This window comes from Diabrotica undecimpunctata, chromosome 2, assembly GCF_040954645.1.
Source record: "Diabrotica undecimpunctata isolate CICGRU chromosome 2, icDiaUnde3, whole genome shotgun sequence".
In the NCBI taxonomy this organism is placed as follows: domain Eukaryota; kingdom Metazoa; phylum Arthropoda; class Insecta; order Coleoptera; family Chrysomelidae; genus Diabrotica; species Diabrotica undecimpunctata.
In genome coordinates, this window is record NC_092804.1 from 75,165,329 (window position 1) to 75,185,581 (window position 20,253).

At 32.1% G+C, this 20,253-nt stretch overlaps 1 protein-coding gene across 6 annotated transcripts in view; it reads right to left on the reverse strand.

The window, feature by feature from the left end:
• bru1 (bruno 1) overlaps positions 1-20,253 on the reverse strand; it is a 971,893-nt gene that overhangs the window by 89,310 nt on the left and 862,330 nt on the right. For all 6 annotated transcript variants that reach the window (XR_011950072.1, XM_072523112.1, XM_072523110.1 and 3 more), the window contains one exon: positions 18,601-19,104. Coding sequence is in view for 5 of the 6 variants with exons in the window: in XM_072523112.1 (XP_072379213.1) it covers positions 18,601-19,104 (504 nt within the window). In the remaining variant the exon portion in view is untranslated. The remainder of the gene's footprint in view (positions 1-18,600; positions 19,105-20,253) is intronic.

Below are 20,253 nucleotides of genomic sequence, written 5' to 3' on the forward strand. Positions count from 1 at the left end.
CTACATGCAGGTAAATGGTTCGAAATAACACTTCAGTCAAGCAAAGTAGTTTATTCGTTGGGTTACCTGATTATTAAGATTATTAATACTAAATGGATTGCAAATAATTACAGAAAGGTTTATTTCAAGAAGAATTCGATTCACAAATTATTGGAGCACTAAGTGTTGGAAAAGTCTACCTGATGGGAAGAAGGGGATATATATATATATATATATATATATATATATATATATATATATATATATATATATATAAATACATAGAGAGAGAGAGAGAGAGAGAGAGAGAGAGAGAGAGAGAGGGAAAGAGAGAGAAAGAGAGAGAGGACAAGAACAAGCTACAAAACTGATGGTGAAGACCCGTTCATAAATGTGATTGAAAAATGAAAAGAACACATCTACTAATAACACTTCTGTAAAAGTTAACTAGTTATCAAACTGTCAGAAGCAGATGGCCTACGAATAATTTAGGAACTAGGCTATTACGCACTTTATGTGTGGGTTATGTGATACTACTCTCGTACATTTCGGCGCTAGTATGTTTTTCTTTTACCTGTACCTCTTCTTCTTATTTGGTTGGGTAATACTCTCAGATAAACTTACATCTCAATGCTTTCTACTTCTTTTTAACAGTGCATCTTTAGACTCTAGTTCTACACTCCATGCAACAATATGAAGAATATCTAGCAATATAACAATCTGGTCCTTAGTTTTATTCTATTATTATTGTGTAGAAATCTCTTTATATAATAAAAGGCAGTTTTAGCAAATCTGTCTAGATTTATCTCTTGTTTCTTAATTCTGTTTTTATTTTTGTGTTAATGTACCAGTTTTCATTTATATTGGTTCCCAAATAGATCATTTTGATTCTTTTTAGTTGTACTCCATAACTCTGATCTTTATTTTGTGCACCTGTTTCCTATTGACAATGATTAATTTTGTCTTAACAATGTTAAGTTTTAAACTATACACATATTTTGATTGATCTGTTTATTAGTGTCCGCAGGTCTCCTAGGTTGATATTTTCAAAGACAAAAATTATATTTTTTTTATTTGCATATCTTCCTAATTCCTAATATAGGTTCCGCCTTTGTTTAATACAATAAACTAACAATTACATTTCGATTCTTATTGTTTTATTTTCGTACAGTTAGTAGAATAGTAGGTATATAGAAGGTAATCTTGATGACTAAGTTTAATTTTATGTCTAAAGGCTGCTCAAAGCCGTGACATCAACTCTTGGAGTCAAAAAGAGAAATTTGGAATACGAATAATAAACTCAGTTTTGAAATATCTTTGGTTATGGATTAGAAAACAACACACAGCCATTTTACATAAAATTATCGAATTTATTCAATGAAAGGCAGATTATTAATCATTAAGAACTACGATCATATTAACTTAAACGCAAACTGATCTCCTTTTTACAAAAATATGTTGGTTCTCATATTTAGTAGGGAGACTAAAGAAAAGAATTAATACATCATCGGTTTGAAAATGTCTTGCCCACATAAACTAATTTTGTCTATAGTAAATAAAGTCTGTTTACCTAACCAAGAATTTTCATCTTCAAGAATAACACTATATAACCAATAAAAACCTATAATTATAATATTCATAATTTTAGAATCTTTAATAACTAAACATATGTTACCATGATTCTTCTAATCTACAAGAACTGTGCATTCGGATGAATTTTATGTAGGTATAATGAATGCTTCTACTGTGGTAATACTACTAGCACAAACTATCTAGCAAAATCAGTTTATATTCTGACAAGAAGAAAACTCATAAATTTCCTTAAACTTATAAATTTTGTGATTGGGCTAGTTAGACATTGCCATTCTGATCAACAATCTCCAAATGTGAAGCTGAACATAAGAAGAAGGACACATAAACAGAATAAAAGCAGTAAAAGCAGTGGTCAGAATTGCGTGAGATAAAGATCATCTCTTGATTGCGTTACAATTTTGTAAAGGTAGTACTTTCTTAAAAGTGTTTTGTTCAATAAAAAATTCTTATTTATTTCTAAATCATATAGTCTATATTCATAATGATATTTTACATAAAAAATGACATTAATTCATTTTTTATTCCGGTACACACTATATTGTAGTAAAAAAATAAACAGAACAATAAGTATAAAACAAATATCTAAATAAATAAAAACTCACAACTACTCACAAACTAGCTCATAGAGTAGGTAAGTAAAAATAAAATAGATTACTTGAAACATAGTAGTATTCCGACGCCATTCCCCCAAGCACAAACATTAAACTTTAGAACGAACATAAACAAAACACGAAAATTAAACTCTGGGAAAAAACAAACCGAACTAAATTAATTTCCAAAACGATTAAAGTAAACCCAATTAAAATTGTTTTCAGGTAGTCTTTCGTCGACTCATCATCCCGATTCTAAATATATCATCATCAGATTAATCTTGAAGATAAAACTCCCAAAATACGATTCAGGAATGACATTTAATGTTAAAATAACTAAAAGCATTAGCGAAAATACTCAACAGGCTGTTAAAAACTTATGCAACAGTAGCAAAAATAGGATTGTAATATTGCACGAAGGATTAAAATTTAGGCTAGCTCAATTTGAAAAAAGAGACATTTATTTAATTATTAAAGTTGTTAAAAATAATATTTATATTGAATCGAACGAAATAATTAGGTAATAAAGTACACAAAAAATAAATATAACAACTATTTACGAAACAATCGGAAGAAAACTTCATCACACTTAAACTATGTAAAGGAATTTCGCAGAGTAATAAATAATTTAAATGAATTATTATAAATATTAGTTATCTTTAATACAACGAGAACTCGGTTAACAACTAACTTAACAGTGTAATGAGATTCTTTGTATGTTGAAACATTTTCCTTTTTTATAATATTATATTAATACAAATAATATAAATATTTAAAGAGTAAAAAAATATAGAAAGCTGATAAATAATAAATAACACTACATAAACAGTACAGATAAACGAGTACAAAATAGAGAATATAGTATATGGGAACAACTTTCATAACTGGTGGTCTGAATATGATTTATGATTGTGAGTTTCGTTCTTTTTTATACTATATTAAAGTAATTAGAAATTGTCTGGGAAAATTCAATAAGGTCAACTATTTCAACAAGCTAATATTAGTTTTTGATTATTATTGACAACATATTTTGTATAGGAAGAATACTTTATACATTTATTTTAGATTATTGCTGAAAAATTGGTATTAATGATAATCTAGAAATATGTATTTCAATAACAACAGTGATTTTAAAACGATCATCAGAAGAAGTAAACTTTCTAGGTAAGCAAACTACATTCTTTCCAATCAAGATTAAACATCAAAATTTGAATATTAAATATATAAAATATAAAATTATATAAAATATAATTAAATAGACAGACTAATGCCTCTATATAAAATTATAGAGGCATTAGTCTGATGAATAGTACATTAAAATTGTTAACGGCAGTCATAAAAGATAAAATCGAGGAAAAAGCGAACATAGCAGATGAACAACAAAGCTTCCGAAAGAACCGCAGCACAATAAACGCAATTTTTATTATTAGACAAATAATAGAGAAGTCTATTAAATATGGAAAACCAGCATACATGTGCTTTGTAGATTTAAAAAGTGCTTTTGATAGGGTGAAGCGAAATGACATCTTAAATTTATTAATTTATTACAAGCTGAACAAATAGACCATCAGATAATAAGGACAATTAATGAAATTAACAAGAACAAGAAGACCAGAGTTAAAATGCCAACAGGGGAAACAGAATGCATAGAACTAAAAGGAGGAATCTGCCAAGGAGACTCGTTCAGCCCATTGTTATTCAATATGGTGACGAATCAAATAATTCGCGAATAACGACACGGATACCACATGGGAGCGCATAAAATGATGATACTATGCTATGCCGATGATGCAGTACTACTTGCTGATAACGAAGATAACCTACAAAGGCAGCTCCACACCTTCACTATCACAGCAAACAAACTTAATATGAGAATATCTGTAATAAAAACTAAATGTATAGTGATCAGTAAAGAGCCGCGTAGATGCAAAGTAGAAATAGACGCCAAAATTGTAGAACAAGTAATGAAATTCAATTACCTAGGAGTAGAGATCACTAGTGACAGGGATATAAGAACAGAGACCACAAGGCAAGCATCAAAAGCGGCAAGAGTAAGTGGTTGCCTCCGAGAAACCATATAGAAAAACAAATATCTGACTATGGAAAGCAAAATGAAACTATACAAGACAACAGTAAGACCAATCCTAACATACCTATGCAGCGGAGACAAGGACCGATACAAGAAAGACGAAACAACAAATCAACAATATCGAAATGAAAGTATTAAGATCAATAGCGGACATATCATTAAGAGACAGACAAACCAACAGAAGTATACGCGAACAATGCAAAATTCAAAATATTAACAGGTGCATAAAAACAAGAAAAAAACACTGGAGCGAACATGTAAACCGAATGGGACCAGATAGATTAGCGAACATCTGTAAAAACAACAAGCCGTATAGCAGAAGACCCATTAGAAGGCCGCCAAAAAGGTGGAAAGATAATGCACAGTTAACAACGACTGAAACACAATAAGAGGCAGACAAACAGGAGTAATCCTAGTCGCGCGAAGAAGCAGAAGAAGAAGAATTTGAATATCAGACTTTGGGCTTAATCCTGTTGTACCATTTTATATCTTTTACAAAACCGACTTCGTTCTATTTTTCTGTTTCGTGAAAGAAATTAAGCTATTTCTTTCACTTTCTACTTAATATGCTGCAGATCTTTTGTAAGTTAAACTATGTTCAAATGTATTGTCTCTATGGATAATTGCTTATTTAACTTAAAGTAAACTCATTAAAAGTCACTCATTAAAAGTAAATTAAATTATGATTGTATGTGTTACGAAGCTGCAAGGAAAACTACTAAAAAAAGTTTAATATTATTCAGTCTGTGAGATTAGCATTCGGTGCATTAAGAACTAGTTACATTAGTAGCCTGCAAGTTTTGGCTAGAGAGCCACTTATATACATGACGAAAACAACTATTAACAACTTTGTTGCCAACATTGTCAAAGAACATCCTTTATTCTCTCAAAGTTGCCATTTTTCGTTTCCCAAAAAGAACAAAAACTGAATCCCTCTGATAACTAACAAATCAGTTGGCTTATCTCACACGGTGGTAGTGCCCCTTTTTCGAGCAGGGAAAAGTGTATTCCCTTTAGGTGAAATCTTATAACATCGACCTTGTGTCATCACTTTAATAAATATAACCATGATTTTCATCTAATTTAAAGGTTTTTAAACCTATTTCAGCTTCAACTATTTTTTACAATGTTTTACTGATGATGATCCGATCGGACCAAAACCGTTTTGGAATAATTGTAATCCTCTTGGATAAATTTTTATTATTTTTAATAAAATAATATACCATTATATACCAGAAGTTTTTACTATTTTTTAAAATTTTTAAAAGTATTAGAGGTTTTAGAGGTTCTCCGCATTTTCCCCTCTGACGAGTAAGACTGGACTATTCTTGTCTTATACATTTATAGGTATATACAAATCGTTGCAAGTATCACAATTAAGATGAACCGTATCTTAGGTGCCGTTAGTCCTAAAATAATTTATAGTAGAGCATTTTAAAGAAAATAAGCTTTCTTTTTTATTTGGCAATGCATATACCTAAATGTATCTAAAAATCTCAGAACTATATAGCCACTAAACGGCAACAATTATAATAGAGCACACAACATCCGAAGATATACAAATCCGACGAGGAGTGCGACAAGGTTGCGTTTTATCACCACTATTATTTAATCTGTATTCGGAATCTATATTGAGAAAAGTATTAGGCGAGGTTCAAGGTGGAATCAAGATTAACGGAACGAGCATAGACAACATCAGGTACGCTGATGATACCGCCCTAATAGCAAGCAAAGCACTCTTCTTCTTGATATGCCTATCCGTTACGAATGTTGGCGATTATCATGGCAATCTTTATCTTATCTGCAGCAGCGCGGAAAAGCTGCACAGATGTTGTATTGAACCAGATTCTGAGGTTCTTTAACGAAGATGTTCTTCTTCTTCCTGGGCCTCGTTTTCCGAATATTTTTCCTTACAGGATGGCTTGAAGGAGAGTATAAGCAATGTACAAGAACTACAAAATATAATAAATACGGTAGTTCGTCATAGCAAAATGTTCGGTTTACATTTAAATGTTTCCAAAACTAAAATTCTAATATTTTCAAAGATACCAACAAACGTACATTTGTACCCCAAGGGACAAATAATAGAACAGGTAACTTCCATAAAATATTATGAAGCAAATATCAACAGCCAGTGTAACCCAAAAGAAGAAATCCTGTCAATACTCGAACAAGCGAGGAAATACTCATGAACATGAAAACATTTCTTACAAGATCAGACCTTAGTCTAGAGCTCAGAATTCGAATGATCAGATGTTACGTTTTCTCTGTTTTGCTGTATGGCTGTGAAAGTTAGACAATGGACTCTGAAATAGATGCTTTTGAAATGTAGATGTACAGACGAATGCTGAGATTTCCATGGATACAAAAAGTTACTAATGGTGAGGTACTTCGGCAAATGAGTTAATAAAAAGAATTACTCAGCATAATTAAAGAGAGAAAAATACAATACTTGAATTCATGTGTTGAGAGGTGAAAGATGTGAATTACTTCAAATCATATTGGAAGGTAAAGAGCAGGGCGAAAGATTCGTTGGAAGACGCCAGAACTCGTGGCTGAAAGACCTGAGAAGATGGTTTGACCGCTCATCCACAGAAATCTTTCGTGCAGCAGTTTCCGAAGCTACAATTGCCGTTTGGATCGCCAACCTTCGAAAGGAGACAGCGCAATAAGAAGAAGATATCTAAATATACAAAAAAAGTTTAATGAAAATGAAAGAAATTTAAAAATAGCCGTAAAATTTATCGATAAAAGTAGAAAACTTTCCTCCACCGAATAAAAGGGATTATAGAAAAATCCAGCGAATACAACCGATCATTGGTCCTAGCTTTGGACCAATAGTAATGAGAGCGTTGGAGGAAAGTCGCGTAGATTATCGGAACTTTAAACTGATCAAATATCGAATATATACAATAATGCAATCATGACCGTAAGACTACACAAAAATATAAATATACAGTGGTCAAAGGAGGAATCAGGCAGGACGACACGTTATCTTCCAAACTCTTTACGGCAGTTCTGGAGCATGCTTTTAAAAAATTGGAGTGAGAAGCCAAAGGAATCAATGTCGACGACGAAATGCTCTCCCATCTACGATTTCCGGATGACATAGATCTAATAACAGATACCTTACAAGAGTTTGAAACAATCCTTACTAAGTTAGATTTTGCCTGTAACGAAGTTGGTTTGAATATAAATTTTGGAAAGACACAATAAATGACAAATCCGCTACAAAGCGAAAATCACAAAGTCGACTGCAAAGAAATAGGATTAGTTTACAAATATAAATACTTGGGTCATAAAATCCAAATTGCTTGAGACAACCAAACTACCGAACTGCAAAGAAGAATCACTTTAGCATGGGCCAATGTGCGCTTTCAGTCATGACTTACGGTGCCAAAATACTTTCCTTAACCCAGGCTACAGTAACCAAACTCAGAGTATCCCACTGGCTAATGGAACTGTGTGGGGACTGCGAGGTGACAAAAGAAGCAGAGGTAGAGACCTACACGATAAACAGACGACGTCAAAAGAATCGCTGAAAATGGCTGTAAGAAGCTCAAGACCGACCGAACTGGAAGAAATTAGGGGAGGCCTATGTTCAACTTTGGACGCAGAAGGCTGGATAATGATGATTCTTACCTATTTTTAGTCTATATGGCTAAAATTATAAATGGACTTACTTCCATTCTTCCACTAATTGTCCCAGTCTTCTCAGTTTAATTATATTTATTGTACCGTATATTGGTTTCTGTCATTTTTGTGTTTGTGTTATTTTAATCCTTTTAGTATACTCATGATTACTTTAATATTTTTATCTTATATATTATTTTTAATTTACCGAAAAATAGTTTAAAAATCTCATGGTCTTACTTAATTTTAATATAAAAATAAAGTGCATTAACCGTCAAAAGGTATTTGTCGTCATAATTATTCGAAGTTACTTTCAGAAGAAGCGTTTTTAATAAAAAAAAAGCGTTTGCAATCTCAATAGTAAATGTGAGTGAAACAGAAAAGCAAAAAAAATCTTCGAACAAGTGCATGTTTTGACAGGTCGGCTTTTTCTAACGGTTCTGTAATTTTTCAATTAGAACATCGTTTATTGGGATGCTGGCAAACGGCCAGCGCCTGAAAGTTGCGAGAAACAATGGGAGAGAGCGAGACAGGAAATAAGAACTGAAGAGGGAATCCTAGCGAGTTTTGTTAAGTTTCGTGCAGGGATGAATCCAATGTTTGGTTAAACTATTTAAAGGTTAGTGTGCAAATTCCGTACATTAAATTCTACAATGTTTAACATTGTGTAAGTAAAGCCTATAATTTATAAATTAGAAAATGATCTATGGTAAACAAACATTATCATTTTTTGTTAAATAATAGTTTAATGTAATAATTGTAATACTTATGTAGTTGTACATAAATAAAATTACTTATCTTGGAGCTAATAATAGGGCAAAATATTCAAAACAAGTATAAACATGATTAATATGATCTGCAATAGGAGATAATAATATAAAATTTTGAAATATCTAAAACGCTTTAAAAAAAATCAAAGAAAAAGAAAATTAATTCCTTTTCGTAAATTTACCAAGTACATATAACAAGTTACTGAGGTATATGGATAGTAATAAATATGTTGTGCTTATTTTGTTGCTATTGTGCAGTAGCACTATAATTAGTATTGTACTAATTGCACAGTGGTAGAATTCAATAAAGAAATGCGAAATTATAAAAAGACTTTTGGATAATTCTCTAGAAACTAGTTCTTAATACCGTTATTGAGGAATCACAACATTATCAGCATTCTCTTTACGTTAATTCTTATGGAGTCTCGACTACCTTAATAGCACTTCTCCACATCGCTCTTTATTAATCCCTCTATTAAACATGTCTTACGAATTACCTCCACGAAGGTTTTGTTTTTTCAAGTTCTCTTTTCATTTCCGGTGTCAAGGAGCTAGATTGCTTCAATATGCACATGATTATGGAATCTCCAATTGCGACTTGCTGCCTACCTTGTCTTGATTATTTTTTCCATGGTCTCCGTGCCCAGGTCCCGATGGAGATCACTGTTAATCGTGTATCCAAGAAGATTATTGATATTCCTTAGTAATATTAAATGAGATTTCCTGGATCACAATTATATTACTAGCTTTGGTACAGCTCCAGAATTGACCACTGTTTACCCATAATGGTCTTATTATTTTTTTATATACTAGTAATTTATTATAGAAAACACTCAGAGGCGTCCGATAAGGACAAGCAACATCACCAAAGCTCTTCACTGCACCTCTAGAAAATATATCCAGCAAAATGAACTGGCAGAACAAAGGCCTATTCATTGATGGAGAATACCTTAGCCATCTAAGATTTACAGACGACATTGTTCTAATTGCTAATAATTTTGCAGAACTACAAGAACCTATAGGCGAATTAAATGCAACGAGCAATGAAGTTTGACTATAAATGAACTTGACAAAGACAAAAACCATGTACAATGAGCTAGTGGATGTGGATGGAAGATGTAATTATAAATAACACTGCACTAAGACAGTAGATGAGTATGTATACCTGAAATAATTAATACACCCAAATAATGGCTTTTTACACCCAGAAATCAATAGAAGAATGAAACTGGCTTGGGCAACTTGTTTTTGGTAGAAATGCAGTTGTATTCAAATCAAAGATGTCACTTCACCTGAAGAAAAAATCATTCAATCAGTGTATACTACCAATCATGACATACGGCTGCGAAACTTAAACACTAAAGAAAAAGATAATCGCGAAACTCAAAGTCACTTAAAAGTCAATGGAGTGTTGCATGCTAGGTATAACAAAAAGACAATGAGGGCTGTTCAGCTCACAATACACGGGAGGTGTTAGATTTTTTTAAACATTACGTTTACGAGCTATTAGTAAAAAAGGTACCATAAAAATGCCACCTCTCTCTCCTGATCTTGTACCTTTGGACTTTTTCGTATGAGGTTATTTGAAACAACAAATTTACCGACATAAACATGAACGTGCCGGAAATTTAAAAAATTCAAAAAATCATTCAGACCTTTCAAAGCATAACATCCAAATGTTGTTGAACACCCTAAGGCAATTATACAATAGATTGGGCTATTGCTTGGCTGAACGTTGTGGATTTTTTGAAAATTTAATTTAAACAGTTTTAATTAAAATTATAAAATTGTTATTTTTTAGAATAAATTGTTCTAATTTATGCCGTGAAGAATTTATTATGATATTTATTTATGATATTCACAAAACGAAGCAAATTTCAACAAGGTGCACTACAGTCATTAACCTAATCTGAGATTAGCTTAAATCTAGTATTTTAGCATATTTCTTGCTACTTTAACGTAAATATCAATGCCAAAATCATTTTGTTTATCTCTTTCCACCACTATTAAAATATTTTGCGTTAGTTTTTTTCGGGTTGATTAGGATCTACATTAGGTATGCTGTATTGCTTAGAGCTGCTGTATTGCATAAAGATCCTCATTTCCCATCTCAGTATATCTGGCTGCAGCGTCTTCAATGACAGGCTATGTATTTAGGATGGAAAAAAACAGATTTCCAAAAAAACTGTTGTATGCAAGTATGCAGAGAAAGAGACCCATTCGAAGACCGAGAAAGCGATTGGAGGATGATGTGAATGAGGACACAAGAAATCTCCTTGGCAGTCGATCGTGGAGGAGAATGATTACAGACTGTAAGGGATTGAGAGGTTTGATGAGGGAGGCAAGGGTTTGAATTGGGCTGTAGAGCCATAGAATGGATGGATGAATTGCATAGATTGTAAATTTTATTGTAGCATTTGTGTAGTTCGAAACGTTGCAACCTTAGACGTTTGACACATTTTATAAAATATCAAGAGAAATGATAGTTTCTCAATAATTGTCAATGAAATTGGCAATTTATTTGTAAATATAATTTTCGATCATTAGTTAAATAGAATATATGATGTCCCTTATTGAATTTGGTTTTTAATACAATGTTTATACAAAAACTTAAGAACTATTTTATGTTAAAAGTTTCTAGCATTTTCCGATTCCTGCCCTGTAATTTTGGAGTGTTGTAGAGTAGAGTGCATTACGGGTTTTGTCTGCCTATGCTTACAAGAACCACTTGTTCCAGTTTTAGTTGGAATTTAATCAAGAATACCAAGAAGGAGCAATTTTTCAAATATCTCTATTCGTCTACTCTTCGAAGTTTGGAGGAGTTATTATTGTAGAGTTTAGCACTTAAATGTTTCTATGGCATCATCGACCGTTAAAGTCGGATAATTTATTAATGTGGCGATATTTATATTAGATTATCTTTTTATTTGTTTCAATGTTAGTGAATATTAGAACTAATATTGTTACGAAAGTTTTGTAAGATTTATTTCATATAGAAAAAGTCCCTTGATAAAAAAGAAAAAGTGTTAAAAATCTATAATGTGTGAGATGTCATCAAAATATTCCGAAAATGTATACAAACACGGGAAGTTGACAGTTTAATTAACAGTAATAATTGAGTTTTTGTCATCCAGGTAAAGTTATGTAGCAAGTATGTACTTTAATATTGTTACTATTTAAATAAAGTGGTTTTAAAGAAGTGCATCACTAGTAATAGCGGTGAGATAAAAAAGACATTAAGTAATTGTTTACGAATAATACAAGATCTATTGAATTTAAAGGAGGTAAGGCGTAGGAAAGTAGAGATAGATATCATAACTAGTTTATCTTAAATTTACGAAAATTTTAAGTTAGAAGTAAGTCAAATTATTAATAGGATAGACAAATTAGAAGAACAACAGAACGATATAAAAACCTATTTAAAGAATTAAATAGTAAAACAAAAAAAAAAAGATTTTAAATCTAATTTAAAAAGATAATTAGCCGAGTTAGAAAAAAAATTCACCCCAAGCCTAAGTATCTAATACTGTTTCGGTAACTAAGGTCGAATCAGAACAAATTACATAATTATTTTCCATTGTTGAACCAGGCACAATTGAAATTAGCAATACTTTTCAACCACATTCGAGGTCATACAGCATGGGAAACTTATCTTTTTCAATTCGAAGCCATGGCAGTTTCTTTGGTAGTGTCGCTTTGAGGCCAGGCTGCAACCGTCTTAAAATTTCTTATCCAATACAATCAGTCATGATTATTATCATTCTGGCTATTACAACCCTGCATGGGTCCTGAGACTCCTCAACAATTTCTCTTCAGTCGTCCCTACGCATCACCTTTCTTTGCCAAGTACGTGTTCCCATATTTTTCATGTCATCATCGATTTATCGAGAAACCTTGTTCTAGGTCTTCTTCTTCTTCTCTTACCAATGGGTCTCTCTAGGAGCGTTTTTCTAGCTGGGTTATGTGGTTCTATCTGCATTACGTGCCCTATTCACCTCAGACCTCTTCCCTTAATATATTTTACAATATTCTGGTATATTCTATAAAGTTCTAAGTTATATCGTCTTCTTCACACTCCATTGTTATTCAAAGCTCCCTAGATACATTTTAGTACTTTTCTTTCAACATCCTAACATGTTTTCATTACTTTTTGTTAGAGTTTAGGTCTTTGAACCATATGTTAGCACTGGGCGTTGTATTGTTTTACTTTTGTATTTCGCGATATAATTGAGGATCTAAGAAGGAGATTGAGCCCAAAATAGCATCTGTTGACTTCGCAAATTCTGCGGTAGTATTATTTTCAGTATTAAACGGCACTCCCAGGTATATAAATTCGTTCACTACTTCGATGACGTAGTTTTCTATAACAAGTGGGCGTAGGATTTGTGGTTGCGTGCTTATTTTCATATACTTCGTTTTGTTAGTGTTTATTATTCAATCCATTTTGGTAGCTGATTATTTTACTGCTTTTCAATCAGTCAACTATTCTAATATCTACTGTTGGCTTGTCTGTAGCGCTTCTAATAAGTATATCTCTTGTTTTTGTATTTATACTTATTTTTCTAAAAATCCAGCCTGGAAACCTCGCTGCTCATCTTGTAGTTCAATTCTGTCTTCTATTATTCTTTTTAGTTAAAGTGTTGAGCTAAATTTGTTGATTTCTGATAACTTATTTAGATCTGTACAGTCTCTTTGTTGAGATCTTCTATTAATTAATAATATCATCTTTCTTTCTTTCTTTTTTTAATTCGTTTAGAAGTATTGTTTAAAAGTTATTATTTTAAATAAGTTAGGGCTTTTTCGTTTATGTTGTTCTTATACTTTGTCCTTGTGGCATACAACATTTTTTTTACCACTTATTCCTTATTTTTATCGACTTATTTTACAACTATATTCCTTATTTGCAGTTTTGATTAGGATCCCCTTTTAAAACAAAATGTTATAAAAATAATAGGTCAAATAAATAATTGATTTTACAGTTATAAAACTGACAATAAAATTTACATTTATACAAGGTATAAAATTTAAAATTTTATACCTTGGAGGCTCTATAAAATAATTTTTGTCCTTCATTAAACTAACTTGTTTTATTTAAAGTCTTACGAACTTTGTAGCCTTAGATATTGTTGGATAAAATACCATCATTTAGTACTTTAGTAAGAAATAATTTAATAGACACTAACTTAATATTCTCTTCTTTAACTTAAAGCTTAAAGGAGCCATAATTATCGACGTTTAATGATCCGTCCCTTTCTAATTATTCCCTTGATACTGCTTCAAGTGTTGAAACTGAATCAGGATTATCGCTAAAAGCCATTGGACTGTTAAGTGATAGTACAAGTGACGAGGATTGGCTTACGCGTTATCTCCGAGTATAATTCAAATGCGTTGATATTACGGACAATTAAACACAGTTATAGACAGTCATAAATCTGCTTATAGATGGTAGATTGTCCTTTAGTGATTAATAAAAGTTAGTTTTTAAACGAATAAATATCCCATTCAGTGCGCCAGTTGAATAAGCAGATAAGGATGTTTAAGTGGTATAAAATTTTATAAACGCGACAGGATCATTTATTTACAAATCGTGTATGTATCACGAATTTACGTACGTCTGTTTACTTGCTTTTATCAAATGACATGTATGTTTTATTTTTATTGTTCAAAAAATAATTAATTTCTTGTAATTTATAATAGTAATTCTTTAAACTGTATTTCAAACCTATAATGGAAATCCCCATAAAAAAATAATAAGATGTATAAAACCGACAATAAAAGGTGGTTTGTAAATAGATAACAATTTTTCTCAAGCCTTTGGAACACCATGGATAAGAAAATATTTTTTCCGGAGAAGATTTGTAAAAGATGTCGAGAAGATTATAACAGTGCCTAGTAATACAATAAGGGAACTTCTTTAACCCTTTGTGGCTCTTGGCCGGCTTAACAATATTCTTACGTTACGTTCCTTCGCCACTGCCTGCTGTTCACGGTTTTAGGATCTTCCTCTACACCGTCTGTCTACCTTTGACGGGCCTTCTTCTTGTCCCATTTGCTTGAAATTCTCATCTCTGGATTACAACTCGATTATATAGCATTCTGTAGAAATGGCCAAGCCAGTTTAGTCTTTGTGACTTTACAAATCTAACGATATTTGCGCTCTGCATTATTTCATCCAGGTCAGAGCTTATTTTTATTCTCCACGAACTATTGCTACAATCGGTTGGTCCAAATATCTTTCTTAATATTTTGCGCTCAGATATTTTGAATATTTTGAATTGATTTTCATCAGTGGTTAAAAGGGTCCACATTTTACATCCATATGCTACCACTGGTCTAATTACTGTTTTATAGATAAAGGAACTACGAAAAATAAATATAATATGCAAATTATGGCATATGCGGATAATCTAAACCTGTCTACGTGCAACCACCGACAACTTAAAAACATTTTCTTTCCTGTGTCCTCCTCAACCACCGCCAAAAATATGAGGCTAGCAAAAGAGAAGCAAAAACTAGAAGAGCAGATAAAAAAAGATAGAAACACATATTTAGAGAGCTTACAATCTTGAGGTTGTTAATAAATTTATATAAGCTGGTTATAATGAATCTGCTCAAAAAATGAAGACTAGGAATACCAAGATTAACATGAATCAGCGGAATAAAGGCAACAATAGGGGATAGAGCTATACAAGAGAAAAAAATGAAAAAATAAAAAAAAGTAGCGATCAAAATTCGAGATGCTGCAGAAGCTGTAGGACCTCCGATACTATACAAGGTGTTTCACAACGAGCTTCCACTATTTATATACCAGAAACTACTTACACGATGTTTATGAAATTTTTTTAAACTTTAAACCACAGTAAGTCCCTAATTTTAAAAGAAACACCCTGTATTTTAATAACTTTAGTAAAAAAAGAAAATAATTGTGTTTCAAATACTATTCGGGTTCCCTACAACTATAAATTATTACTATTCCAGATAAATGTGGTTTAATGTTAAAAATAAGATATTTATTATTTTATTTTAGCAAGCTGTGTATGAAGATGTCATAATAGTCATTATTTGTGGTTATTGGCATATTTACAAAGTGATAGAAATGGCTGGTTTAAAATTAAATAATGGAGATTACGTAAATTTATATTAAATAAAGGGGAATGTTTATATTATTAGAGCATGTGCTTTATTTTCTACAAAATATCCAGATCGACCATGACCTACCCATGACAGCGTAAAGAGATTACTTAACAATTTACCATATTTTTATTGTTTCCAATAAAGCAATTGCAATATACGATTTACGTGATACCGGAAACGGGATAACAATTGTCACAAGTAATTGCACAAAGTGCATTGCAGATAAAGAAGGTATCAAAACAGGATTTGTAGGAGAAGTCTTGAAGGCAAAATCTTTGGTTTTGATTGCTAATTGAATTTTGGAATGTATGATGTATGATCTTCAAAATCCGTTGACAATAGGAATAAATAACGATGCATGGTTACAAAACCTAGTGTGTAAATTGCGACTATTGTAACATTATCTGGTATAACCAATAATGTACGTTCTACTTTGGTTAACTGCAGCCAAGTTAGTAATTAATATATTTATGTCATTCAGCGAGGCAATCAATCCCAAAACCTACCAATTTTTTGCAGTTGGATGGATCTCAATTAAACTTTTTTGCATTCGATTCGTAATAGCATTATTAAACACGGAAAATTAATTTACCAAAATGCATTTCGACGTGATAAATAATGCTAAACTTGTAATTCGGAAATAACTGACGGACATGGGTTCAATATTAATACTCGGGGGATTTTGGGGCCGCTCAACACGAATATTATGACTACGATGGTCGTCCAGGTGCCCAGGATGGCCATCGTCTACAAGAGTTTTATGAAAATTCGATACAAAATCAGTGCAAACGTTACTCGAGGAACTTTTGGGGTCGCTGAATACGAATGTCATGACGGTAATTATCTCAGTGGTATCTGGTGCCTAAAGTTCTCCAGTAGTTTTATGGGAATTACGATACAAAATCAGTCCAAACTCGTTACTTTGGTATCTTGAACACTAATCCATTTGTAATCGTAATATTTCTTTGTTAATTGTCCTCGAGGTATTCACATTATTTTAAGTCCCGCCTGGGCACCAGGTGCGCCGGACACTATCGCTGATATGATATTCATGTTAAGCGACCCCAAAACTCCCCGAACAACGAGTTTGCACTGATTTTGTATCGAATTTTAACAAAACTCACTCTTTTACTCGAGGACCATCGCCGTCATGATTTTCGTGATCAGCGACCCTAAAAACCCCGAGTAATGAGTTTGCACTGATGTATTGATTTTGCATAAAACTCCAGAAGACGAGGTTCATCCTAGGCACTAGGTACATCGAAATCATCGGCGTAATGATATTCGTATTCAGCATCCCCAAAAACCCCAGAGTAACAATAATGAACTTATTTCCGTTAACTATTTTCGAATTACAAATTTATCATTTTTCATTACTTCGAACTGTAATTTCCTTGGTCAATAAAGCAATTTTCTTTTTGACATCATCACTTTAGTTCACAAAATTTCCTAATACTTTTTACAATTAATACAAATTAAATTTTAATACGAGTTTCATTGAGATTCGTCCAATTGCAACAAATTGGTAGGTTTATTGCTTCATTGCCTCTCCTCTATAGAGATTAGGTTTCTATAAAACAATAATACAATATAGACATTTTTATTGGGCATATATTTATAACACTTTAAATATTTAACCCAAATACTTTTAACTTCATTTTAACAGTTATTCTTATTCTGATACTCAGCTGATTTTAAATTGTAAATGTTTTCTATGTTTTTAAACAATTTTCTGGTGGAATGAAATTGTGCTATTATAAATGCGCTACCTGCAGATACCATATCCATTCTCAAGCCTCATAAAGGCATTTTAAAAATATGAGCTACCTATAAACCCATTACAGCGTAGAATAGTTTAGATTTATACCTTTTTCATCTATTAGTCACTCAGCATAATCCGAATAACTGCATTTATTACACCTATAAAGTTCATGGTTAATCTTCCGTAATTTCCGTTTAAATTACATTGACTAAAATTATAGATTATCTCCGAATGTAATATTAGCACTACATTTAAACTTAATTCCCTTAATTTACGATTTCACATTTGTAACAGGAAAATGTCCTTTATTGCTCATAAAAAACTGGCGCAGCCAATAGAATGAACTTGTAATAGCATTTAACAATATTCGTTGTAAATAGTTAGAACGCGTATTCAAATAATCCTAGTCTGCTTTAAATAGAATAAAATACTTTTATCGTTTAACTACTACTTTCTGCTGAATCGGTAGATAGCTTTTCATTTAATAATCCAAGTTAGATTTAGGTTTTAACGTTAATGCTTGCATTACTTTTATGTTTAATAGAATTACTGGATAAATGAGAACAATTTAACATAGGCAAATTTTGTTAAAAGTAAAAAAGCTTAAACATGGTATCTATCGTCTTTTAACATATATCCCTTATTATATTAAACCATAATAGAAGCAACGATTGAAAGTAATAACGATTTGTTGCCACTAATAAAGAAATATATTAGGAACAAATAAGAAGATTTATATAATAGTGTAGCTAATGCTCATAACAGCCATTATTATTCATTTCATCCAACTTTGCCCAACAGTATTCTTCACCTAACCCTTTCTCCTTCCATATCATATGCTTTTACTATTACTAGAATTAAAATTCATCATGGTTGCAAATGTATACATCGATCTAAAAATTTTGAGGTATTTTTTAGAATAACCAAATATCCCTGTTTTAAAATTAGAGGTAAAAGTATACGTAATGCTAAGGAAAAGAATGGGGACGTTTATAAATGTTTCTATTATTAATGATTACACTTATGTGGTAAAATATTAGGAGTACTTACCCTCAATCTGTTTTCCCGCTGCAGCCATCGCCGCAGCATTTATTGTAGCATTACTAATTAACGATCCGTAAGACGACAAATCAGACGTCGAAAGAGCCGTTGGATGCAAACTCGCGTTAAGCGTCCTTTCAACCCCCGCGCCCTTTCCCAACAAGTTAGCCATGAAGGGCGCTGTAGCCGCGGTAGCAGGTTGCGACATGGCCGCCAAGGTCACCAAATTTTGTACCCCGATGGGTGCTAGAAGGTTTTCAGTCCCACTAAGGAATTGTTGCTGAAGCAAACCGGCACCTCCCATCGCTTGAAGAAGCTGTAGCGACGTTGCTTCAGTAGGTAGAACGGGGGAGAATTGCTGAGGTGGTGAAGCCAGCGTTGGTGCTGCTAAGGCATTCCAGACATTGGCTTGCATCTGTTGTTGCCGCTTCAGTTCTTTTTCTTTTTGGGTATCGGCGAATTTGACTACTAAAGGCGCTGAGCAGCCTTCCATCGTTTGTGATTGATGAAGGCCTATAAATAAAACATTCTAATAATTAAAGTTCTGGCAATGTTGAATAAAATTTTATAATTTCCTTGTCCTATGAATTTCGTTGGAAAATGAAAACTTAGTAATAGGTTTGCAGTCTAGTGTGTTTTTGTACATTAATAATATTAATAACTAGAATAAAAGGACTTATTATTGGACAACCTACAGGTGTATAATAAATATTCGGTTAACGATAAGATGGAAGATTCCTGGGATTACTGCTCTAAAAATGCAGAAATATACTTATCCAGAAATAAGAAAACTAAAGACAAGTGAATTTTTATATAATCGAATGAAATCATTGAATTAACCCAAATTATATAGAAGAACCATGAGAATATTTACAATATATCCCACTGAATATCACGCAGTTAAAAACAAGCGCTAGAGTTAGTTTATTAAGAGTAATTTATAAATAGTATACGTAAGCTTAAAATCTACGCTCTAAACTATGTTGGTAGTTAAATTGACCCAAAGAGATATAACTGCATGAATGTAGTTAGGCAAGCGGACAATGCGTAGAAAAGTTTCAAAGAGAAGGTATTCATATGTATTAAACTAATGTAAAGTTAAATAAATTTCTAACAGAAAACCCAACCTAAACAAAACAAATCGTTTAAAAATTAAATATAAATAAACAAATTTGGAAAGCTTTAATAAACCGACAAGGACGCAAGTCGTAAAACTAGCTCTTTTATATTACATTAAAATTTTACTTAGAATACCGCTCAATGGCCGTCATTAAAACCAGCAAAGAAAAAGTTGCGTTGAGAATATTTTGTGTGCCTAATATGTAACTTTCTTTTTTACGAGTTTTTTTAAAGTCGCTGAGCACCAACCCTGTAAGACGAGTTTTATTACGTATTTAAATATGCATTAGAGGGTGCACTTTTACTGCTACATCTTATAGCTGACTTTATTATTAAGGCCGAATCCTTGTGAATATTACAGCGTCTATACATTAATTGTAATTATTGAAGATCCAATTTCTACGAGCAATTTCCTCCTTTATAAAATTAATTATCTGTTTTTTAATTTCTTGTTGGAAAGTCTCTTATAAAAACTTTCTTAAAATGTCATAAAACGCGGTAAGATATAAATACATCAACGACTAAATATTCAGTGGTGGGATA